The sequence below is a fragment of the Amia ocellicauda genome, chromosome 6 (assembly GCF_036373705.1).
Source record: "Amia ocellicauda isolate fAmiCal2 chromosome 6, fAmiCal2.hap1, whole genome shotgun sequence".
NCBI lineage: Eukaryota > Metazoa > Chordata > Actinopteri > Amiiformes > Amiidae > Amia > Amia ocellicauda.
In genome coordinates, this window is record NC_089855.1 from 38,862,041 (window position 1) to 38,885,237 (window position 23,197).

The window sequence follows — 23,197 nt, forward strand, 5'->3', positions numbered from 1 at the left end:
GTCATGTCCGGATTGATGGCGAGACCCCTGGGTCTCATTTCCTGGCTATGCAGTTTTTAAAGGGCGCTCGATGGCTGCAGCCTCCTCGCACCCCTTCACTGCCCGCATGGCGTCTTGATGTAGTGCTGGACGCACTTTCCCAAGCAACATTTCAGCCACTGAACTCAACTGAGCTGAAGCTGGTGTCACTTTTTTGCTGGCAATCACCTCACAAAACGAGCTAGTTACACGCCTTGTCTGTACACCCATCGTGTGTCCGTTTTGCAGGAGATGGCTCCAGGGTCACGCTACAGCCTAACCCTGCATTCCTCCCAAAAGTGCTGTCTCCATTCCATGTCAACAGGCCTATTGAGTTGATGGATTTTTATCCTCTTCCCTTCGCTTTAGAGCACCTGCTCTTCCCTGTGCAGGCCCTCAGGTGCTATTTGGAACGCACTAAGGACATTCGGCGCTCAGACTAACTGTTTGTGTCTTATGGAGTGTGGACACAGGGCCAGGCGCTTTCAAAGCAGCGCCTCTCACATTGGATTGTGGACACCATTACCATGGCCTGAACACCTGGTGGCCCACTCGACTCGAGGCATTGCCATATCTCGGGCCCTTTTTCAAGGCGCCCCCTTGGCAGACATTTGTGCGGCTGCAGCTTGGGCCTCGCCGCTTACATTTGCCCGGTTCTACAGGTTGGACATGACAGGACCAGTCCGTTCCATTGGGAACCCAGTGTTGGCTGCAGTCAAGCCCCAGTAGCCTACGGGCTCTGGCTCCTGCCTTTTCCTCTCCCAGTCTGCCCCTGTTAAGTGCATCCTGAGGGAGCTAGTGAACCGTGTCTTCCCTTCCACCAGACTATGCCTTCCAGTCGAGCACCCACGCAAGCTGCTCCTGGATTTACTGACAGCCCTATCAATGTGTTCCCAGGATCTGTCATGGGGCCTACAGGCACGTTGCCTTATGAGGCCACCCTGTATATAGTTTGTTCATTATACACTGTGTCACGGTGGTGCATGCGTCTGGCCTGTACCCCGTTCTGTATATATATATTTATAAAATGTGTTAAACAGCAGGACTGTGGCTCCGTCTGACCTGTGCAGCATGGAGCTCACTGCCGCTATTGCCAGCTGATGGCGCTCGAGTTTCACTGCCTCGCTGTGTATATAGTTCCTTGGTCAGCAGGTCTCTGGCCCACTCTGGCTGTGTACACCATGGAGCAAGGGAACCGCTGCTGTTGTCCTCCAGCAGAGGGTGCTTGAGTTTCTCCAGTGCCCCGCTGTGTACATAGTTCATTTATTCACACGGTAAGAGGTGTAGTTGCCCTGTGCTAGCTGCGCTATTCGGCAGGTGTCAACTGCTCCTGTGTTCCACGTGTGGCTCATGGGACGGCTCCTGCGACCCATGATGTATAGAGTTCATTTGTACGAAATCTGCTTGTCAGCACAGTGGAGCTCTTCCACTGTGTACATTCACTCCTGTGCGCGGCATGAATGTTCCTGCAATATATACTGTTGTTCATTTGTACAACATTGTACAGCTGGTGCGGCCAATGCTCCCATGTTATGTGAAGAGTGCATGAACAGTTTCTGGTTTGATGGTCATGGTAGAGCCAGCTGTTGTCCTACATGGTGGTGCATGATTGCTTCCTGCACCCCGTGATGTGTTTAGTTGTTATGACAGCACAGTGGAGCTGGATGCTCTGTACCGTTCAGTGAACATGATTTTCCTGTGCTGCCATACTGTGTATACTATGTAATGTCCAGCTGTAGCTACTCAGTGAGCTAGCCAGCTGTGTGTTATTCAATGGGTCTTTGGCCCCGCTCCAGCAGGATCAGGGGAAGGCACACAAGTCACTTGATTGCCTGCGCCATATTTTGTGCAAACAGATTACATTATATTATATGTCATTTAGCAGACACTCTTATCCAGGGCGACTTACATTTGTACCCATTTATACAGCTGGGCATTTTACTGGAGCAATCTAAGTGAAGTACCTTGCTCATGGGTACAACAGCACTGCCCTACCCAGGATTTGGGCCCACAACCTTCCAGTTATGAGTTCAGAGCCGTAACCACAACTCCACAGTGCTCCGCTCATAGCACTAGTACAGCAGCTGGGCTTGCTATTGTAAGCGGAGGGTGTAAGAGTTGACCTCTGTAGCCCCGCTTTGTATATGCTGATTGCAGACAGTCCCAGGTAGAGCGTGACTACGGTCCTCGCTCCTGGACAGCCCAGTTTGGCCCCAAGGGGCCTTTGTGGCTCCTGTCAGGAGTTGTGTTGCCGAGGCCCCTAGCGGTACACCCTAGCGGTTGGGGCAGGCTCCCTTATCAGCTTGTTGCCTCCTCCCTTTCAACGGCTTGGTTATACAGTAACCCCTCCCCCTTGGGCAGTGCTGCCGACTTGAAAGATAACGATGGGTTGCATATGCAACCCTGGTTATCTGAAAAAGGAAGCACTGCCCAAGGGTTGCAAGGTCGCGCAGGAGTCCTAGCTCCCAGCAAAAGAGGACAAACCTGCACTGACGTCACATTTTATAGAACAGGAAGTGGAAGGGACCTGTTCTGAGTGACGCGCGCAGGTGCCAATGACAGCCTTGATAGTGTGACGTTTCGATCGGGTTCCTATGGAAGTGCGCAGAAACCCCTCCCCCTTGGGCAGTGCTTCTTTTTTCAGATAACCGGTGTTGCATATGCAACCCATCGTTATAACAGACATTTAGTAAACAGTAGATAGTCCCTTGGGGAGGCTTTCATTCAGCAGTGAATTGATATAAGATGATGATGATAATGAGATATATAAATTACTGTTTACTGGTATTATTAAAACAAGAGAAATACTAACCTTCATACTTTGATCCATCAGGGTAGTAGAATGTGCCCTGACCATGCTTTTTGTTCATATAATATTCACCAGTGTACCGAGCTCCACTTTTGAATCTGTAGGTTCCCTACGGATCACAATAATACAATGACAGTTATAATATTTGCAGATTTTAGAGGTACCACACTGGTATATTACATAGGTGTCTGGAGTCTGTCTAATTTCTCTGGTTGAACTCAACTCTTCACAGCATGTTTATTAATTAATGTATGTTTTTTTTCCGTCCTGCCCTTGTTTCACTGTAATGTTGTGAAGTAAAAACAATGTTTACTTTATTATAATATTAAGAGTCCTTGTACATCATTGGACACAGTAAAACTATTATCATAACCTACCATTTATCATATGCACACTGTGATAATGTTATGTTATTCAGAAAATACATTAGCAGACAGAAATTCAAATTGTGTCAATATACTTACTGCTGATGGGCTACTGAGAAGCAAATGTGTAATTGACTTTGTATCTTCACCCTAATTTATAAAGAACTAGGTTATGTTGTAAGTATGTGTGGTTAAAACCAAAACCAGTGATTGCTTAGTCATAGACTAATAACTAAATTAAGTTTGAGACTTTATGTGTTATCTTAGGGATAAACTTAAGCATAAGTTCAACAGAACTCAGTAATGTGGATAGATCAACTTACCTCTATATCCTTTTGGTGGAATAACTTGCTCAGTGGAGATGAGTCAATACAATTTTCTATCTGAGCAAGAGTAGTGCCAAACAGGGAATGCATTAACATAAAATTTGGTAAGATCTAGTGGTTTGGTGGGGAATTACAGGAGGGGGGTGTTTAACCCCAAACCACCCTATATACACTCACCTAAAGGATTATTAGGAACACCTGTTCAATTTCTCATTAATGCAATTATCTAACCAACCAATCACATGGCAGTTGCTTCAATGCATTTAGGGGTGTGGTCCTGGTCAAGACAATCTCCTGAACTCCAAACTGAATGTCTGAATGGGAAAGAAAGGTGATTTAAGCAATTTTGAGCGTGGCATGGTTGTTGGTGCCAGAGGGGCCGGTCTGAGTATTTCACAATCTGCTCAGTTACTGGGATTTTCACGCACAACCATTTCTAGGGTTTACAAAGAATGGTGTGAAAAGGGAAAAACATCCAGTATGCGGCAGTCCTGTGGGCGAAAATGCCTTGTTGATGCTAGAGGTCAGAGGAGAATGGGCCGACTGATTCAAGCTGATAGAAGAGCAACTTTGACTGAAAAAACCACTCGTTACAACCGAGGTATGCAGCAAAGTATTTGTGAAGCCACAACACGTACAACCTTGAGGCGGATGGGCTACAACAGCAGAAGACCCCACCGGGTACCACTCATCTCCACTACAAATAGGAAAAAGAGGCTACAATTTGCACAAGCTCACCAAAATTGGACAGTTGAAGACTGGAAAAATGTTGCCTGGTCTGATGAGTCTCGATTTCTGTTGAGACATTCAGATGGTAGAGTCAGAATTTGGCGTAAACAGAATGAGAACATGGATCCATCATGCCTTGTTACCACTGTGCAGGCTGGTGGTGGTGGTGTAATGGTGTGGGGGATGTTTTCTTGGCACACTTTAGGCCCCTTAGTGCCAATTGGGCATCGTTTAAATGCCACGGCCTACCTGAGCATTGTTTCTGACCATGTCCATCCCTTTATGACCACCATGTACCCATCCTCTGATGGCTACTTCCAGCAGGATAATGCACCATGTCACAAAGGTCGAATCATTTCAAATTGGTTTCTTGAACATGACAATGAGTTCACTGTACTAAACTGGCCCCCACAGTCACCAGATCTCAACCCAATAGAGCATCTTTGGGATGTGGTGGAACGGGAGCTTCGTGCCCTGGATGTGCATCCCACAAATCTCCATCAACTGCAAGATGCTATCCTATCAATATGGGCCAACATTTCTAAAGAATGCTTTCAGCACCTTGTTGAATCAATGCCACGTAGAATTAAGGCAATTCTGAAGGCAAAAGGGGGTCAAACACAGTATTAGTATGGTGTTCCTAATAATCCTTTAGGTGAGTGTATTTTATAGTGTAGTTTATAGAAATGTAGATTTGCTTTAATACTAGGGTTTGGGGCTTTAATCAGTCTCATTTTTTGAGCGCAGACTCACCCATATTACTATATCGATGCTTTTCTGGCAAAAACGACACCATGCCTTCTGCTTTGTTCTTTTTATCCTCTTGCAGCCAATCTTTATATTCATGCTTCTTAAGCCATGTCAAATTAAAATGACTTCCAGGCCTTTTGAAATATTCAATAATTTATCCCAATAGACAAACTATAAGCAATTTCACACACTTTACTCACGATCAACAACTGAAAGTTTCTCTACTCATCAAACTATCATGCAGTTTGTTGTTCTACTAGCATATACTCACGCTAGATCATTCAATGCTCTGACCAACCAATAAAAGCTTATGAGTTGTGAGGTTTCATATGGAAGCATATAGAGGACTTAATTCAAATGATATTGCAAAATGAAATTACCCTATAGGACCTACACTTGTTGCTCTATACAGTGCATCTCCACTTCAGATATTCAGAAAGATGTTGCATTGAATAGTGTAATCAGGACTGCATGTAGCAAGGATGTGGCTGTTATTATGGAGGATTTCAATTTCCCAAACATAGACAGGGAAAGCCCAGTTGGGACTACAGAAGCAGAAATAGAAATGGTTGAGATGGTGCATGCATTGACATAATTTTTTCAAATGACCAAGATAGAGTCAGAGGGACACTACTTAGAGAACCAATGGCAAACTGTGATCACAATATGGTTAGCTTTGAGGCATTCTATCAAAAAACAAGGAGCAAGGTTAAAACAATGGTGTACAATTTTAGAAAAGCAAACCTTGAAGGTATGAGGCAGCACTTAGAAGAGGTAAAAAACATTGGCCACAATGGTTTAATAGAGGTATGCAAAAAAATATCAAGAGAAAGAAAATGTTGTATAGCGCATACAACATGGATAGAGATTAAACTAAATACAAAGAATATGTTGAACTGCAAAGAGATCTTAAGAAAGGGATCAGGAAAGCAAAGAGGGAAATAAAAAGAAACATAGCTCTTGGAGCTAAAATTAATGCAAATAGCTTTTTACAATACTACAACAGCAAGAGGTCAATAAAGGAGGAAGTGAAACAGCTAAAGAGCAAAAATGGAAGTATCTTGGAAAACGAACAAGATGTGACAATTGTTCTAAATCAGTATTTCACAGAGGTTTTTACAAAAGAAAAAATGGATAACATGCCACAGGTTAAAAATCAGTCCAGTCAAACCCTAAAAGAGAGATCAGAATAAATGAAAAAACGCATTTCAAGTTATAAATTGATTTGCATGTTAATGAGGAAAATAAGTATTTGACCCCTTTGACTTAGTACTTGGTGGCAAAACCCTTGTTGGCAATCACAGAGGTCAGACGTTTCTTGTAGTTGGCCGCCAGGTTTGCACACATCTCAGGAGGGATTTTGTCCCACTCCTCTTTGCAGATCCTCTCCAAGTCATTAAGGTCTCGAGGCTGACGTTTGGCAACTCGAACCTTCAGCTTCCTCCACAGATTTTCTATGGGATTAAAGTGGCTAGGCCACTACAGGACCTTAATGTGCTTCTTCTTGAGCCACTCCTTTGTTGCCTTGGCTGTGTGTTTTGGGTCACTGTCATGCTGGAATACCCATCCACGAACCATTTTCAATGCCCTGGCTGAGGGAAGGAGGTTCTTACCCAAGATTTGACGGTACATGGCCCCATCCATTGTCCCTTTGATGCGGTGCAGCTGTCCTGTCCCCTTAGCAGAAAAACACCCCCAAAGCATAATGTTTCCACCTCCATGTTTGATGGTGGGGATGGTGTTCTTGGGGTCATAGGCAGCATTCCTCCTCCTCCAAACACGGCGAGTTGAGTTGATGCCAAAGAGCTCGATTTTGGTCTCATCTGACCACAACACTTTCACCCAGTTCTCCTCTGAATCATTCAGATGTTCATTGGCAAACTTCAGATGGGCCTGTACATGTGCTTTCTTGAGCAGGAAGACCTTGCGGGTGCTGCAGGATTTCAGTCCTTCACGGCGTAGTGTGTTACCAATTGTTTTCTTGGTGACTATGGTCCCAGCTGCCTTGAGATCATTAACAAGATCCTCCCGTGTAGTTCTGGGCTGATTCCTCACCGTTCTCATGATCATTGAAACTCCACGAGGTGAGATCTTGCATGGAGCCCCAGACTGAGGGAGACTGACAGTTATTTTGTGTTTCTTCCATTTGCGAATAATCGCACCAACTGTTGTCACCTTCTTACCAAGCTGCTTGGCGATGGTCTTGTAGCCCATTCCAGCCTTGAGTAGGTCTACAATCTTGTCCCTGACATCCTTGGACAACTCTTTGGTCTTGGCCATGGTGGAGAGTTTGGAATCTGATTGATTGATTGCTTCTGTGGACAGGTGTCTTTTATACAGGTAAAGATCTGAGATTAGGAGCACTCCCTTTAAGAGAGTGCTCCTATTCTCAGCTCCTTACCTGTATAAAAGACACCTGGGAGCCAGAAGTCTTGCTGATTGATAGGGGATCAAATACTTATTTCCCTCATTAACATGCAAGTCAATTTATAACGTTTTTCTGGATTTTTTTGTTGTTATTCTGTCTCTCACTGTTAAAATACACCTACCAATAAAATTATAGATTGATAATTTATTTGTCAATGGGCAAACGTACAAAATCAGCAGGGGATCAAATACTTTTTTCCCTCACTGTATTGCCTTTGATGTGAGGGTACAATTTTGTTGTTTTACACAACCTTCTCGTGCCAGATTTTTGTCCATTGTTCAAAAGTAAGAGTTCAAAGTTAATGTCATAGGTCTTCTGCCTGCACTGCACTGAGGAATAAACATCAACTTCATCAGATCTGTCACTGTCCTCATTTATTTCTTGTATTTGAGTATCATGATGTATGCCAAAGGACTTACCATATATTGTGTCTGTTTGCCTTGACAAAAGTTCTTTGTTGACATTTTTCCTTTAAGTTGCTGACTTAGTTCAGCCCACACTTTGTCAGAAGGACATGTTATGCTCTGGCCCTTGACAACTTCATCCCTAGCAGCAAAGATTACTTTTATGATACCATCCTTGTCACAGGCTGGCACTCTTGGCATCTAGTAAAAATTTAAGTCTCAGTTACTAACTTGTTCTTTGGGTTCAATAAAGAAACTATGAAGTTAAATAGAACATGTTTTCATTTAGACGGCTTTATAACTCTACAGTACAAGTCATCTACCAACAATTACTACTTCCTTTCCAATTAAGGCACAAGGACACATATTACACTACTGTAATTAGAAATAGTGCTGTTGTAGTAAATGGTATACCCCCTCACTGTGGTTTCACGCCCTCACCGTGGTGAAAAATAATTTGTCAATACTAGTGTTTTTATATGTATATATATGTATATAAAATATAAAGCTGTGCTTAATAACTTGTTGCTGCAATAGAAAATAAACCAATTTCTGATGGGAGACATTGGAAAAGGTGTCTATCAGGTTGTTCAGCGCTATAAGCTTCACCACATTTCCATAACAACTAACTGCAAAATACATTTGGGGATTTGTTTTTCCGATTTTTTTCAAATACTGATCAGATTTTTTATAATTGTAGGCTATTTTAGTTTGTTTTAGTACTTAGTATTGTTATGATTGGACGGAGCGCTATTTTGGGCTCCAAAGCTTTGGAAATGTGATCGGATAGGCTAGGCTATCATTAAAGATTATTATTACTATTAATAATAATAATAATAATAATAATAATAATAATAATAATAATAATAATCGTTTTTGCGGCACAAACCAGCACAAATGCAGCACAAAGGAATGCATTTATTTGTATTCATATTCTGAACACATGGGGTGCCAACTTCACGGAGGTGAAGTAATGTTAACACTGTACAATGCACTAGTTAGACCTCACCCGGAATACTGTGTACAGTTCTGGGCTCCGCACTTCAAGAAAGATATCGCTGCTCTAGAGGCAGTTCAGAGGAGAGCAACCAGACTTATTCCAGGTTTGAAGAGAATGTCCTACTCAGAGAGACTGAGGGAACTGAACCTTTTCACCCTGGAACAGAGGAGGCTATGTGGGGACTTGATTCAAGTCTTCAAAATCATGAAAGGAATCAACCACATCAAACCAAAGGAGCTTTTCCAGATCAGCAGGGACACACAGACCTGGGGACACAAATGGAAATTGGGCTTCAAGGCATTTAAGATGGAAAACAGGAGACACTTCTTCACACAGAGAGTTGTTACAATCTGAAACAAACTCCCCAGCGATGTGGTTGAAGCTGAAAATTTGGGAACATTTAAAAATAAACTGGATAGGATCCTTGGATCAATTAGTTATTAATTGACACCAAATCAGCATGATGGGTCGAATGGCCTCCTCTCATTTGTAAACTTTCTTATGTTCTAATAGGTTTCCTCTTCTAATTTCACTTCCATTTAAAGTGATTACGGTTAATAGTGTCATCATATGTATTCATTTTTTTTTTTTAATAAATGAAGCGAGCGTAACATTCAAAATAATCGTAAATCCCAGAGTTGTCTGTTTTCCAGGTCTGCATCAATACTTATACTTGAAATCGAGTGCTTCTCTCGTGAACAGAGACCACAGAGTAGAGAACAGTGAACAGAGGTCAATGGTAGCGCTTCAGTCCTGTGAAAACGTGTTCAGAGATCGATAGTTAGAGGTCGGTAGAGCATGATTATGTATTTGTAATAGCAGTTTTTGATCATGTATTTGCAGTAGCATTTGACAATACATTTTCATTTTGTCCGGAAAATGGCATAAGAGCTAGGACATGTATTTGCAATGAGGTGTGCTGTTTTTCTATTTTCACCAAATACATTATCATTTAAAGCCCACCATAAGGTGGAAGTTTTTAAAAATGCAAATGGCTTTTGCATTAACATTTAAATGTTGTCAGCTGATGTGTGTATTAGTATATGAAAATGCAAATGGGATTATTGCATTTTCATTTTAATTGTGTCCCAAATAATGCTTGCATAAATGGAACATAATTATGCAATTGTGGGATTGCAAAATTATGTTTCATTTTGCATTATCAATTGAATTAAGACCTCTATATGCTTCCATCGTTTTTAAAAATAATTTGCAAATTAAGTATTAATCAAATCCATCCATTTAAGTAAACCTGCGCACCATGCACGCCTTACAATCTCCTACCGACCCTAGAGAGATTGAACAATTACAGTATTTTACTTAACAATCTGACAATCAGAACGTGGGGGACATTGCATTAACATATTGCATAAATTTATATTCAAGGACTTTTCAAGCAATTAATCAGAAAAGGGGGGGTTCCAGGTATTCTAGTACTTACATTTCTGTGACCCTTCATGTACTTTAAGCACTTCAAGGAAGTGTGAATCCTGTGGTAAGAATAAATCTGTTGTATGAACCCCCTGCTCACGCTTATTATGTGTTGGTTTATGTAGCTGTTGAATACAGTTAGCTAACACTACAATATTCTCTTTTTACAGTATTAATTGGATTTATATATTGATTCTACTTGCGTTGTGAATACTTATTGGTGTTTGTCGTTCAATATATTGTGTTATTTTGTATTAAAGTGGCTTATGTGTGCACTGTGTTGGGATTGTTTTGTTATTGTTCTATTTGGTTATTTAATGAGCTGGTTTCCCTTCCCCTCCTCACAGCTACTTGCATGTATTGATATTTTCTCTTAATTAAATTTAGCTTTTTTTTTTTTTTTTTTGCTATTTTAACATGTTTTAACATGTTTAACAGTGGTTTTGAATAGATATTATTTGTAACTCGTTTTCCCCAGCAGACTTTCCTGGGTAAACAAAGGTAGTGGAAACTTCCACACTACTCTTTTATTGTCTAGTGCTTAATCTGTAGCCAGACATTTATGACAGCTCCTCTTTAGGGACAGTCATTACACTACTACTGCTACTAATAATAATGAGAAGAAGAAGGGATTAAGGGACATTACCTAGATTAATTCCATTTATTTTTGTAATATTCTATCATTTGAATGCCAATTACAAAATAGGTTTAGATGCACTTGTTTAAAATGTATATCAGAATAAAACATTTTTCAGATTTATTAGTGTTGACCAACACAAGTCTGAGTAACCAGGATTAATTTAGGGGAGCTGTGTATGTTATATTTGTGGTTGTCTATTCAGTGGAAACCATGTGGTCTATATGAATGGAGTATTTTAGATTCATAAATTGTTTTCTGCCTTTTCATAAAATAAATATATAAACTATTTTCATAGAACTACTCAAAAGCCTATATGAAAATATGCTTTTATAAATTAATGTGTTGAATTACAAAAGTGACAAGTGGGTAATCTACATTTACTTTGATCATGGTATATTTCAACAAAGGTTAAAGACTTAGTTGGTCATTCTGAAATGTATTTACAATCGATTGTCTGTGTTACTTAGCTACTGCTTAAAAAAATACTTACAATACATAACATCTAACTTTACAACTTCCCCAGATATCTGTGCTTTAAATGTTTAACTTTGATACCTGTCCATTCCTTTTTCCATTTTCATATTGTCCTTGAAAGGTATCCCCATTAGGCAAAACAGCTTTCCCTATGCCATGTCTCTCATCAGCTGCATTGCGGTCCCCTTCATATTCCTTGTAAAGATAATAAAGACAATGAAGGAGGAGAACATAAGTAAAGTGTCTGATTTTGAGTCCAAAAAACTCCCCTCAAGCCACCGAATTAATCTGAACATAAAGACATTGTAAATGATCAAGATTAACAACTGCTTTATAATAATTGCAACAAATTAACAATTTTAATATATCATTTTGGATTTTATATTTGTGAAAGAATAAGTCATAAATGTCCACACTGTCTGACTTTGCAATTAAATATGTAGTGATTTGAGCAACCTTTGTTTAAACTACCTTTCAATCAAGGAGTCTGATATAATTAGTGTTTTGGATTTTTGTGTTTAACACGATTTCTACCCACTGAATGCTATTTTCAGGTTTACAGTTAATTCTGAAATCTCCCAGATTCACTGGAAAACTTTTGCAGCTGTCTGCGTCATAGAGAAATGACAATGCTGATGGTAAACTGAATTACTTGATAGACAATTATTATTATTATTATTATTATTATTATTATTATTATTATTATTATTATTATTATTATTATTATTATTATTTATTTCTTAGCAGATGCCCTTGTCCAGGCTGATTTACAAAATATAAGAGCAATACAAAGTGCAATAATACAGTGCAATTCATGGCATAATACATTTTACAAATTCAGAATTTACACAAGTGTATACGAGATATACAGTAAGCAATATATAAGGTCTTACATCCAAGATTGTAAAAGCTGATAAGCGCAGACAAGATGTTAAGTCAAAGTTAAGAGTTAAGGGAGAGGGAGCATAGGTGAAATCAAAATAAACAATACAAGTACTAGTAATGCAAAGGCAAGAGTATGACAAAACGTTGTATAAGTGCAATCTTACAGGATAGTAATTTAGTAAATTACAAGTAGAGTCTAAAAAGATGTGTCTTGAGTAATCGCCGGAAGGAGGTCAGGGACTGTGCTGTTTTGACTTCAGTGGGAAGGTCGTTCCACCACTTAGGGGCCAGAAATGAAAAGGAGCGGGCTCTGGAGGAAGGGGAGTGGAGAGGAGGCAGGGTTAGTTTTCTGGCACCGGATGACCACAGCAGTCTGGAGGGGATGTATGGAGAGACGAGGGTCTGCAGGTAACTCAGTGCAGTCTGGTCGAGACAGTGGTAGGTGAGGGTCAGTGTCTTGAACTGAATGTGTGCCGGTATCGGGAGCCAGTGGAGGGAGTGGAGCAGTGGAGTAGTGTGTGCGAATCAGGGCAGAAATAATACCAGGCGAGCAGCAAAGTTCTGGATGAGCTGGAGTGGGCGGGTAGTAGTTGCAGACATGCCGGCCAGGAGGGTGTTGCATTAGTCCAGGCGGGAGAGGACCAGGGACTGGACGAGCAGCTGAGTCGAGTAGTTGGTGAGGAAGGGTCGGATTCGGTGTATGTTGCTCAGGAAGAATCTGCAGATGCGTGTCAGCATGGTGACGTGCTGAGTGTAGGAGAGCGCATGCTCGAGGGTGAGTCCTAGGTTCTTAGCGGAAGAAGAGGGAGAGAGTGTCATAGATTCCAAGGAGATTGAGAGGTCAGCAGAAAGTGAGGAAAAGGGGGGAAAAGGAAATCAGATTTGGAGAGGTTGAGCTTGAGGTGGTGTGAGTACATCCAGGCAGAGATAGGAGACAAGAAGGAAGAGATGTGAGAGGGGATGAGAGTGTCAGATGAGGGAAAAGACAGGAAGATCTGGGCATCATCTGCGTAAATATAGTATGAGAAACCATGGGATGCGATGAGGGGGCCCAGGGAGCGAGTGTAGAGAGAGAACAGGGTGGTGCCCAGGATGGAGCCTTGGGGAGCGCCTGTGAGGAGAGGTTAGGGGGTGGATGAGGAACCTCGCCATGTCACTTGTTAGGACCGGTCACTGAGGAAGGAGGAGAACCAGGTGAGAGCAGTCCCAGAGATTCCTAGGTCAGCGAGGCAGGAGAGGAGGATGGAATGATCGACGGTGTCAAATGCTGCAGAAAGATCGAGGAGGATGAGGACTGAGGAGAGGGAGGCTGCCCGAGCACAGCTGAGGGAGTCAGTGACTGTCAGGAGAGCAGTCTCAGTGGAGTGAGTTGTGCAGAAGCCAGATTGCAGATAATTTATACATATTACTAATGGTTGTTTGTTTTTTCAGTATTTGAGCAGTGTAGCTTTATAGTTTTTGTTTTAATATCTTGTTATTTGGAGAATGTGAAGAGCTTAGATGCAGACCACTTAATGGTTTCTCTTTTAAATATGGCATGGTTGTTGTATTTTATGTATTCTACCTGCAATCATCACTGCAAATCTTAAGAAAAATTTAATAAAGTAAGGGAAATTAGCTCCCAATATGCTTTTTAAGTTAAGAATGTGTCCATACACTGTCTATGTTTTACGGAAGAAATAAAATCTGTAGTATCTCTCCAGATAATAGTGAAGAGGAAATAGTGAAGGAAATTATTACTATGATGTGTAGGGTGTGGTGGCAATTGACTGGCATTGAGAGAGTAGGCGTTTGTTGACTATGCAGTGTACTATAACGCCACTCTTCCAGAAGTAAAAGCCAATTCTTGAACATGTTACTTTTTTTTTTTTTTTTTTACTACTACTAATACTATAACAAGAATAAATGATATGGAGGATTAGTGGTAGGAGTGTGTTACAGACCACCCAATTCTGGATTACAACATTCAAAAAGATGTTGCATGTAGCAAGGTTGTGGCTGTTATAATGGGGGATTTCAATTTCCTGGGAAAGCCCAGTCGGGACTACAGAAACAGAAATAGAAATGGTTGAGATGGTAAATGACTGCTTTCTAACTCAATTTGTCAGGGAACCAACCAGGGAGAGTGCATGCATTGACTTTTCAAATGACCAAGATAGAGTCAGAGGGACACTACTTAGAGAACCAATGGCAAACTGTGATCACAATATTGTTAGGATTGAGGCATTCTTTCAAAAAACAAGGAGCAAGTCTAAAACAATGGTCTACAATTTTAGAAAAGCAAACCTTGAAGGTATGAGGCGGAACTTAGTAGAGGTAAAAAACATTGACCAAAATGGTTTAATAGAGGTATGCAAAAAGTATGCAAAAAAATGTCAAGAGAAAGAAAATGTTGTATAGCGCATACAAAAGGGATAGAGATTAAACAAAATACAAAGAGATCTTAGAAAAGGGATCAGGAAAGCAAAGAGGGAAATAGAAAGAAACATAGCTCTTGGAGCTAAAACTAATGTTAAGAGCTTTTTTCGATACTACAACAGTAAGAGGTCAATAAAGGAGGAAGTGAAACAGATAAAGGGCAAAAACTGAAGTATAGTAATCGAACAAGATGTGACAAATTTTCTAAATGAGTATTACACAGAGGTTTTTACAAAAGAAAAAACAGAGGCCACAGGTTAACAACCAGTCCAGTCAAATCCTAAGAGAGATGAGGATAAATGAGGAGGAGGTACTAAAGGGACTAGCAGAATTAAAAACAAACACATCATCTGGGCCAGATGGTATATGTCCAATAGTACTTAAAGAAATTAGGGAAATTATTTATAGGCCGCTAACTCAAATGTGCCAACTGGACTGGCTGGAAGATGGCAAATGTCAAACCAATCCACAAGAAAGGGGACAAAACTGAGCCAGGAAATTACAGGCCAATCAGTCTCACCCTCCATTACTTGTAAAATGTTGCAAAAAATTATTAGACAGAAAATAGAGGAGCATCTTAATGAAAACCATATTCTTGGAGATAGTCAACATGGGTTTAGAAGAGGCAGATCATGTCTTACTAATTTATTAGAATTTTTTGCAGCTGTAGATCATGTGAAAACATATGATATGCTATACTTAGATTTTCAAAAAGCTTTTGATAAGGTTCCACACCAAAGACTGATCCTCAAATTGAAAGCTGTAGGCATTCAGGGTAATGTAAGTAGATGGATTATGAACTGGTTGATATATAGGAAACAGGGAGTTGATAAGAGGAGCTGCTTCTAACTGGAGTGAGGTTGTTAGTGGAGTTCCACAGGGATCAGTACTAGGGCCTTTGCTTTTTCTAAACTATATTAATGATCTGGACTCTGGGATAGTTAGCAAACTTGTCAAATTTGCAGATGATACTAAAGTAGGTGGCTCAGCAGATACAATCTCGGCAGCACAGGTTATTCAAAGGGACTTAGATAATATTCAGTTGTGGGCACCTGGCAGATGAAATTCAGTGTGGACAAGTGCAAGGTATTACATGCAGGTAACAATAATGTCCACTTTAATTACACTATCGGAGGAATAGAACTAGATGAAGTAACGCATGAGAAAGACCTAGGAGTCTACGTGGACACCTCACTTTCTCCATCCAAAGAATGTGGGGAAGCAATAAAACTGCTCTAGAGGCAGTTCAGAGGAGAGCAACCAGACTTATTCCAGGTTTGAAGGAAATGTCCTACTCGGAGAGACTGAGGGAACTGTACCTTTTCACCCTGGAACAGAGGAGACTATGTGGGGACTTGATTCAAGTCTTCAAAATCATGATAGGCATTGACCACTTCAAACCAGAGGAGCTTTTCCAGATCAGCAGGGAAGCATGCACCCGGGGACACAAATGGAAATTGCCCTTCAAGACATTCAAGATGGAAAACAGGAGACACTTCTTCACAGAGAGAGTTGTCACAATCTGGAACAATCTCCTCAGCGATGTGGTGGAAGCTGGAAATTTGGGAACATTTTAAAATAGAATGGATAGTATCCTTGGATCACTTAGTTATTAATGGACACCAAACAAGCAGAATGGGTTGAATGGCCTCCTCTCGTTTGTTCTTATGTTCTTACCAGGCTTTAATTTTATCTGATTTGTCACTGTGTGCTGCGGCGATAAAGATGTCATATTCCTGCTTGAATATCCGCCAATTTTCTGCTATATTACCAAAGAAGATCAAAGGCTCTGGTCGCTGAAATCCATCAGCCATTCTCCTCTCCCTCTCGTCTGTGAGCTGCTATGCTGAAATGGATGGCTTGTTGTCGCAAATAGCTAATAAGTTAGAACGAACTTCAACGCATCTAACTATATTAAATACATATTTTCCTTCTGACACCATGTAGATTGACTCGAGTGGAGGCACTTGTATTGGAGAACAGGAGGTAACCTTTTATTAACAACCAGACCAAGGTGCAAGCCAGTATATCAGCATTAGGTATATATTTCCATGACGTGCACACGCCGGTGCCTAAGAACGTAATCAGAGTATGCCTGGCACAGAGGGACAAACTACCAATTAGTCTACAGTTTTTATTTCGTGTGCTGTTCCCCTGCCAATGAGGCACGCCTCCTTCGGACACTGTGAACGGTGCATGAGAAAAAAAAACAAGTCTGCCACCTTAATCTCAGGACATCCAAGTTCAATGGCACCAGTGGGAGAGGTTAGCAGAGTCATCCCCTGATGGCATGGAAAAAGTAATCAAAAAGGTGGCACATGATGGCAGCCACTCTGAGACTGTATGAGGAAAAGTTGAGAAATTAAACCACAACCCACGCATGCTTAGTTTGATGCCAGTCTAAGGAATATCGTAATTTGGTGCAAACCTGCAGAAAGAATACAGTTGTTGTGCATATCAACTTACTGGTGGAATGGAAATGCAAATACTATTCAGACATCCAAGCATCTCATTTTGGGCAAACTTTTCCACAATACAACCTCCACAGAGTTTACTACACTAACACAGAGAAATCGGGATTTTGTACTGTCACACAGTCAAAAAGACAAATGCAGCAGCAATCTGGTCTTATTTAGAGCAGACAATACAAGAACAAGAAAAACTTCTCACTTCTTACGCTTGTTCCACTACAAATAGTGTTCAAAAGAGCAACTCCTTTCCAACTTCTCACAGAGAGGGAGCCCCTGATGGAATTGGGGGGACAGTGAAAAGAGCTGTTGACACCATGGCACTACATGGCAACAACATTGCAGATGGCAAGGCTTTTTTGGACAAAGTGTCAAACAGCCTCTAAAATGTTCAACTTTATAAAGTTGAAGAGAATGGAATTTAGAAGTATGAAAGCCTCCTCTTCCAGCCATGCCCTAAACTGCAAGGTAATATATGCAGGTAACAAAAATGTCCACTATAATTACACTATGGGAGGTACAGATCTAGATGAAGTAACGCATGAGAAAGACCTAGGAGTCTATGTGGACTCCTCACTTTCTCCATTCAAGCAATGTGGGGAAGCAATAAAAAAGGCAAACAGAATACTAGGGTATATTGTCAAAAGTGTAGAATTTAAAACAAGGGAAGTAATGTTAAGACTGTACGATACACTAGTTAGACCTCATCTGGAATACTGTGTACAGTTCTGGGCACCACACTTTAAGAAGGATATTGCTGCTTTAGAGGCAGTTCAGGAGAGAGCAACCAGACTTATTCCAGATCTGAAGAGAAAGTCATACTCGGAGAGACTGAGGGAACTGAACCTTTTCACCCTGGAACAGAGGAGACTATGTGGGGACTTGATCCAAGTCTTCAAAATCATGAAAGGCATCGACCACATCAAACCAGAGGAGCTTTTCCAGATCAGCAGGGACACACACACCCCGGGACACAAATGGAAATTGGGCTTCAAGGCATTCAAAATGGAAAACAGGAGACACTCCTTTACACAGAGAGTAGTCAAAATCTGGAATAAACTACCCAGCGATGTGGTAGAAGCTGAAAGTTTGGGAACATTTAAAATTTAACATTTAAAAATAGACTGGATAGGATCCTTGTATCACTTAGATATTAATGAACACCAAACGAGCACGATGGGTCGAATGGCCTCCTCTCGTTTGTAAACTTTCTTATGTTCTTATGTTCTTAAACCTCTTTCAGCCAAACTCAAAATCCACCAGGTGATTCCTCTGGAAAACAGCCTGTACCACAGACAGTGGTCAAGAGCCAATGTGCCAGTGTTTCAGTCCAGCTGATCAGTAAGGATATAATTGATTCAAAGGCAAAATAACATGTTTCTGCCAACCCAGAGAGAAAAAGTCCTTTGGAGCTACTGATGGTGATTAGCAAACGCAATCTCTGTAGATGCAGAAGGAAATTATGTGAAAGTGGAATGGGTCCCCATGATCCTAAACCCCCATTTTCAAACTAAACCTGTGAGGAAAGACCTCAGTTTCTGCCCAGTTTCCAACATCCTTGTCAAACTGAAGGGAAATGCCTCACCACTTCAATCAAGCAGTAAGGGATATCTACAGCATTTCTCCAGAGGTCATGGACTTAATTGAAGGTGATCATATCAATCGTCTCCTGCCCAGTCATTAATTTTACTTTTGAACTTTTTGAGCTGTTACATGAGAGACAATGAATCTTATGACTGAGCAATATCTCTCTAAACTAAAACTTTTCTATTTTATTTTTTGACATGTAGTTGCTGTTCTTAAGCATACATGTTAATGTCAGTCTCATCAAACTCCAAGTTTTGTGGTCTTCCAGTGTATTCAGAGCATGTGTTGTGCTAAATTGCTGAATAATTTCCTTATACAATTTTACTTATCGTAAACCCCAACAGTTAAAAATAATTAAAAGGCTCTGATTTAGGAAATTATTAGTTAAATTAAGGGTTCAATTGAAAAATTGTGAGCTATGGGTAGGTGGTACTCCAGGACAGGTTTGAGAACCACTATGCTAGATCATTAAAATTGTACAAGGGCACATTCAAGGAGTTTGAACAAATTTGAGGAAAACTGAATGAGATCCCAAGGAAATAAGTTTTTCTTTACACACCCAGGTCATTCCTTTCAAGGGCAAAAGTAGCCTCAAGCAGTACAACCCTATGAAGCCAAAGTGGAGTTACAAGATGTTTTGTCTTGCTGGTGCTAATGGCATAGTGTACAATTTAGAATTGTATACAGGCAGACAGACCTCACAGCCAATTTGCACTGTTGTTGCTAGTGGAAATATTTTCATACGACTACCAGTTCTTCTTTTAGAAATGGTTTTGCAGCCCTGATTTGGAAACTGTAAACAGTCAGGCCTAAACTGAGTCCTGAACAATAAAATGCCAACAGACGTGCAATTAAAGAAAGAAGGAGGAGGCTCATTTATGGAGAAGATTGCAGGTGCAGACGATGTTGAGCTGAAGCTTGTGAAATGGCAGGACAACAGATCTGAACACATTCTGAGCACATTCACATTTGCTATATCCAGTCAATCACAGACAAAGCAGAGAGTAGGCTAGATGTAAGCCTTTACATTAGATAGAGACTTTACAACATTTCATGGGTGGGTAGATTTGTTGGATTCCCTCCTTGCACTGTATCAAACAATAGTGCACTAAAAGAAGTATACTACCTGCACATTTTCTTTCACCAGATGGACCTGTGCTGCATCAATGCTTGGCTATTGTATTGCCATGCCAGTGATGACTGTTGTGTCAGCTGCAAACTGCAGTTATCTCTCTTCAGCTTCAAGACTGAGGTGGCACATTCCTTGTGTTGGTTGGGTAAACCAAAAAAGAGAGGAAAACCAAGCAGCATGCCTTAAACTGAAGTGGCTGAGAGGAGGAGAAAAATCTCAGGTGTTCCAAATATAGATTTTCAGTAAACTGCATCACTTGCCTGCCTATGATGAAAAGGCTGAAGATGCAAACATGCAAAATGCCAGAAGATGAACATTCCTGTGCATTATCCATAATAGGAATTGCTTTTTTGCATTTCACATCTGAGCTTCCAGAAAAATGTATTTGTTAGCACCAATAAGTAAAATGTATTACAATGTTCAAAATATGAAATCTACAGTTTTGCATTTTGTATTTATTCCACTGTACAATCATTAGATTTTTTTTTTTTTTTACTTTATGTCCAATATTGACATGCACGTATTTTGATAACAGAACTTCTTAAAAAAAAAAAAACAATAATAATAATAAAAATCCCTACTATATAACTTAATTACAGTTCCGTATTCACAGAGGCTCGCTGTGGAGGGGCATCTGGTGAATGAAACAACACGTCCATAGTCTGCATCACCCTTTTTGCATTGAACATTTGATCAGTATTTATGGTTTTGAGCCCATGGATGTAATTTTCGAACAAATTCCTGTTTATGACCAAACGCGACCCCTGGCGAGTAATCACTGGGAGTACCATATTCGTTCATGAACCGTTCCGAAACGAATGACAATCACACAAACCAATTTTCGTAATTTTGGGTAAAATTCGAATCTTACTAAGACTCCTACAGGTCCGGTGATAGTGAAACCATGTCATACAGGCATAACGCGACTTAAGTAAATCGAATTACTTACATTTACAAACTAGCCCTGGATAAGCCCTGCCAATAAATAAATAAATAATAAATAAATAATAGTATAAAACAATACAATTTCTTAACGCTGAATTACTTAAAACTTGTTTGTTCTCCACAACTAAATAAAGTTTTTTTGACTATAGTATTTGATAATGTAAAAGCAACCAATTTTTTTTAAATAAGTTTTTTCTTTTTGATATTTAGTTAGACGTTTTCAAAATCTGGATATACAATGATATACAAATAATGTATGACTAACCCCGAGGTAGTGTCCTTGCTCTTCTTCAAATTCGTCGGATCCCACATCTGACATTTTATATCATCAACAGCAGACACGACCTCAAGACGATTTACTTCTACACAGTAATCACCCAGCTAACATACAACATTGTGCTGGCAGGGCATGCCGTTCATTTCTGCTAGTTGCCTAGCAACGTTAAGCGTTTGTTTATTAATTCCATGGAAACCGACGGAGGTAGTATCAGTTGCAACCATAGAAAAACAAAATCTTATCTAGCTAAATTATTTAAATCTATGAGTGGCTGGATGCACATCGGCGGCCATATTGCCTAGGGACTATATACAGTGCCTAAGGCAAAAGATTGAAGCGGAGATACAAAAGAGTTTTTCAACTTTAACGTTATAATCACAACAACAATACACATTATATAGCGATACACTATTAGGCTATTTATAACAGCGAATGCAATTGTATCCCTATTATTTTTTATTGTGCTTGCGTGTACGTCTTCCACAATTTCAAAACAATATTGGTATTATGCTTAAACTCACCCCAAAGCATTAGTGTTTAAATATAATGATGTTTATTCACAGAAATGTACAAAAACACACATCGCTGTTCATGGCAGAACAAATTTAAAAGAAAATTGAATGTGTGTGTGGGGAGGGGGATTGTTAAAAGAGAATTCATAGCCATCCAGATCCAGTTCTTTGTAGTTTTCAATGGTCTATGGTTTACTGTAAATAAATCAATGAATAAATAATATTAATATAAAAAGGCACCATCATTAATTAATCACTCTTCACACTGTTCTCATTTTGTTTTCTGAAATTAATAATTTATTAATTTCACCCATTTTGTTCAGATTGTGTTTGTTATACGATACAAACATCAACATCTGTAGAAAAGCTCTACAAAACCCTTTATAACTAAAATATTTCTAAATAGAAGATACACATACTGATCTGGAAAAGCTCCTCTGGTTTGATGTGGTCGATGCCTATCATGATTTTGAAGACTTGAATCAAGTCCCCACATAGTCTCCTCTGTTCCAGGGTGAAAAGGCTCAGTTCCCTCAGTCTCTCCGAGTAGGACATTCCCTTCAGACCTGGAATAAGTCTGGTTGCTCTCCTCTGAGCTGCCTCTAGAGCAGCGATATCTTTCTTGAAGTGAGGTGGCCAGAACTGTACACAGTATTCCAGATGAGGTCTAACTAGTGTATCGTACAGTCTTAATATTACTTCCCTTGTTCTAAATTCTACACTTTTGACAATATACCCTAACATTATGTTTGCCTTTTTTATTGCTTCCCCACATTGTTTGGACGGAGAAAGGGAGGTGTCCACATAGACTCCTAGGTCTTCCTCCCATAGTGTAATTAAAGTGGACATTTTTGTTACCTGCATTTAATGCCTTGCACTTGTCCACATTGAATTTCATCTGCCAGGTGTTGGCCCACAACTGAATATTATCTAAGTCCCTTTGAATAGCCTGTGCTGCTGAGATTGTATTTGCTGAGCCACCTATTTTAGTATCATCTGCAAATTTGACAAGTTTGCTAACTATCCCAGAGTCCAGATCATTAATATAGTTTAGAAAAAGCAAAGGCCCTAGTACTGATCCCTGTGGAACTCCACTAACAACCTTATTCCAGTTAGAAGCAACTCCTCTAATCGACACCCTCTGTTTCCTATACATCAACCAGTTCATAATCCACCTACTTACATTACCCTGAATGCCTACAACTTCCAATTTGAGGATCAGTCTTTGGTGTGGAACCTTATCAAAAGCTTTTTGAAAATCTAAGTATATCATATCATATGCTTTCACATGATCTACAGCTGCAGTTGCATGTTAAAAAAATTATAATAAATTAGTAAGACATGATGTCATGTCTTTACCAATTCACTACCAGAGGTCGTCCTCACCTGAGTACTAACCCTGTCTCTTACATTCCCCAGCACCATGATTAATTATCCTATTAACATTCCTCAACACCCATGTGCACTTTTCCCATTATCCTCCTCTTCCCATTGGTCCAGCACTCAGCCTGTTACCTGCTTCCCCGTGCCCAGTCTATATACATACCCCTTTGTTCCTCATACACTCTGTGAAGTCTTGTAATCTCTTTGAGCTGCATT

At 40.2% G+C, this 23,197-nt stretch overlaps 1 protein-coding gene across 4 annotated transcripts in view; it reads right to left on the reverse strand.

The window, feature by feature from the left end:
• Positions 1–21,230, reverse strand: part of rsph1 (radial spoke head component 1) — a 31,289-nt gene extending 10,059 nt beyond the window's left edge. The window contains exons 1-4 of one of the 4 annotated variants that reach the window (XM_066707097.1): positions 21,075–21,227; positions 12,803–13,048; positions 11,456–11,569; positions 2,831–2,936 (exon numbers count right to left, since the gene is read on the reverse strand). In XM_066707097.1, the coding sequence (XP_066563194.1) occupies positions 2,831–2,936; positions 11,456–11,569; positions 12,803–12,859 (277 nt within the window). In that variant the 5' untranslated portion in view covers positions 12,860–13,048; positions 21,075–21,227. Of the gene's footprint in view, positions 1–2,830; positions 2,937–3,515; positions 3,624–11,455; positions 11,570–12,802; positions 13,049–21,074 lie in introns of those variants that run through there. The other 3 variants (XM_066707098.1, XM_066707100.1, XM_066707099.1) reach the window with 3 other exon arrangements.
• Between the last annotated feature and the right edge of the window lie 1,967 nt (positions 21,231–23,197).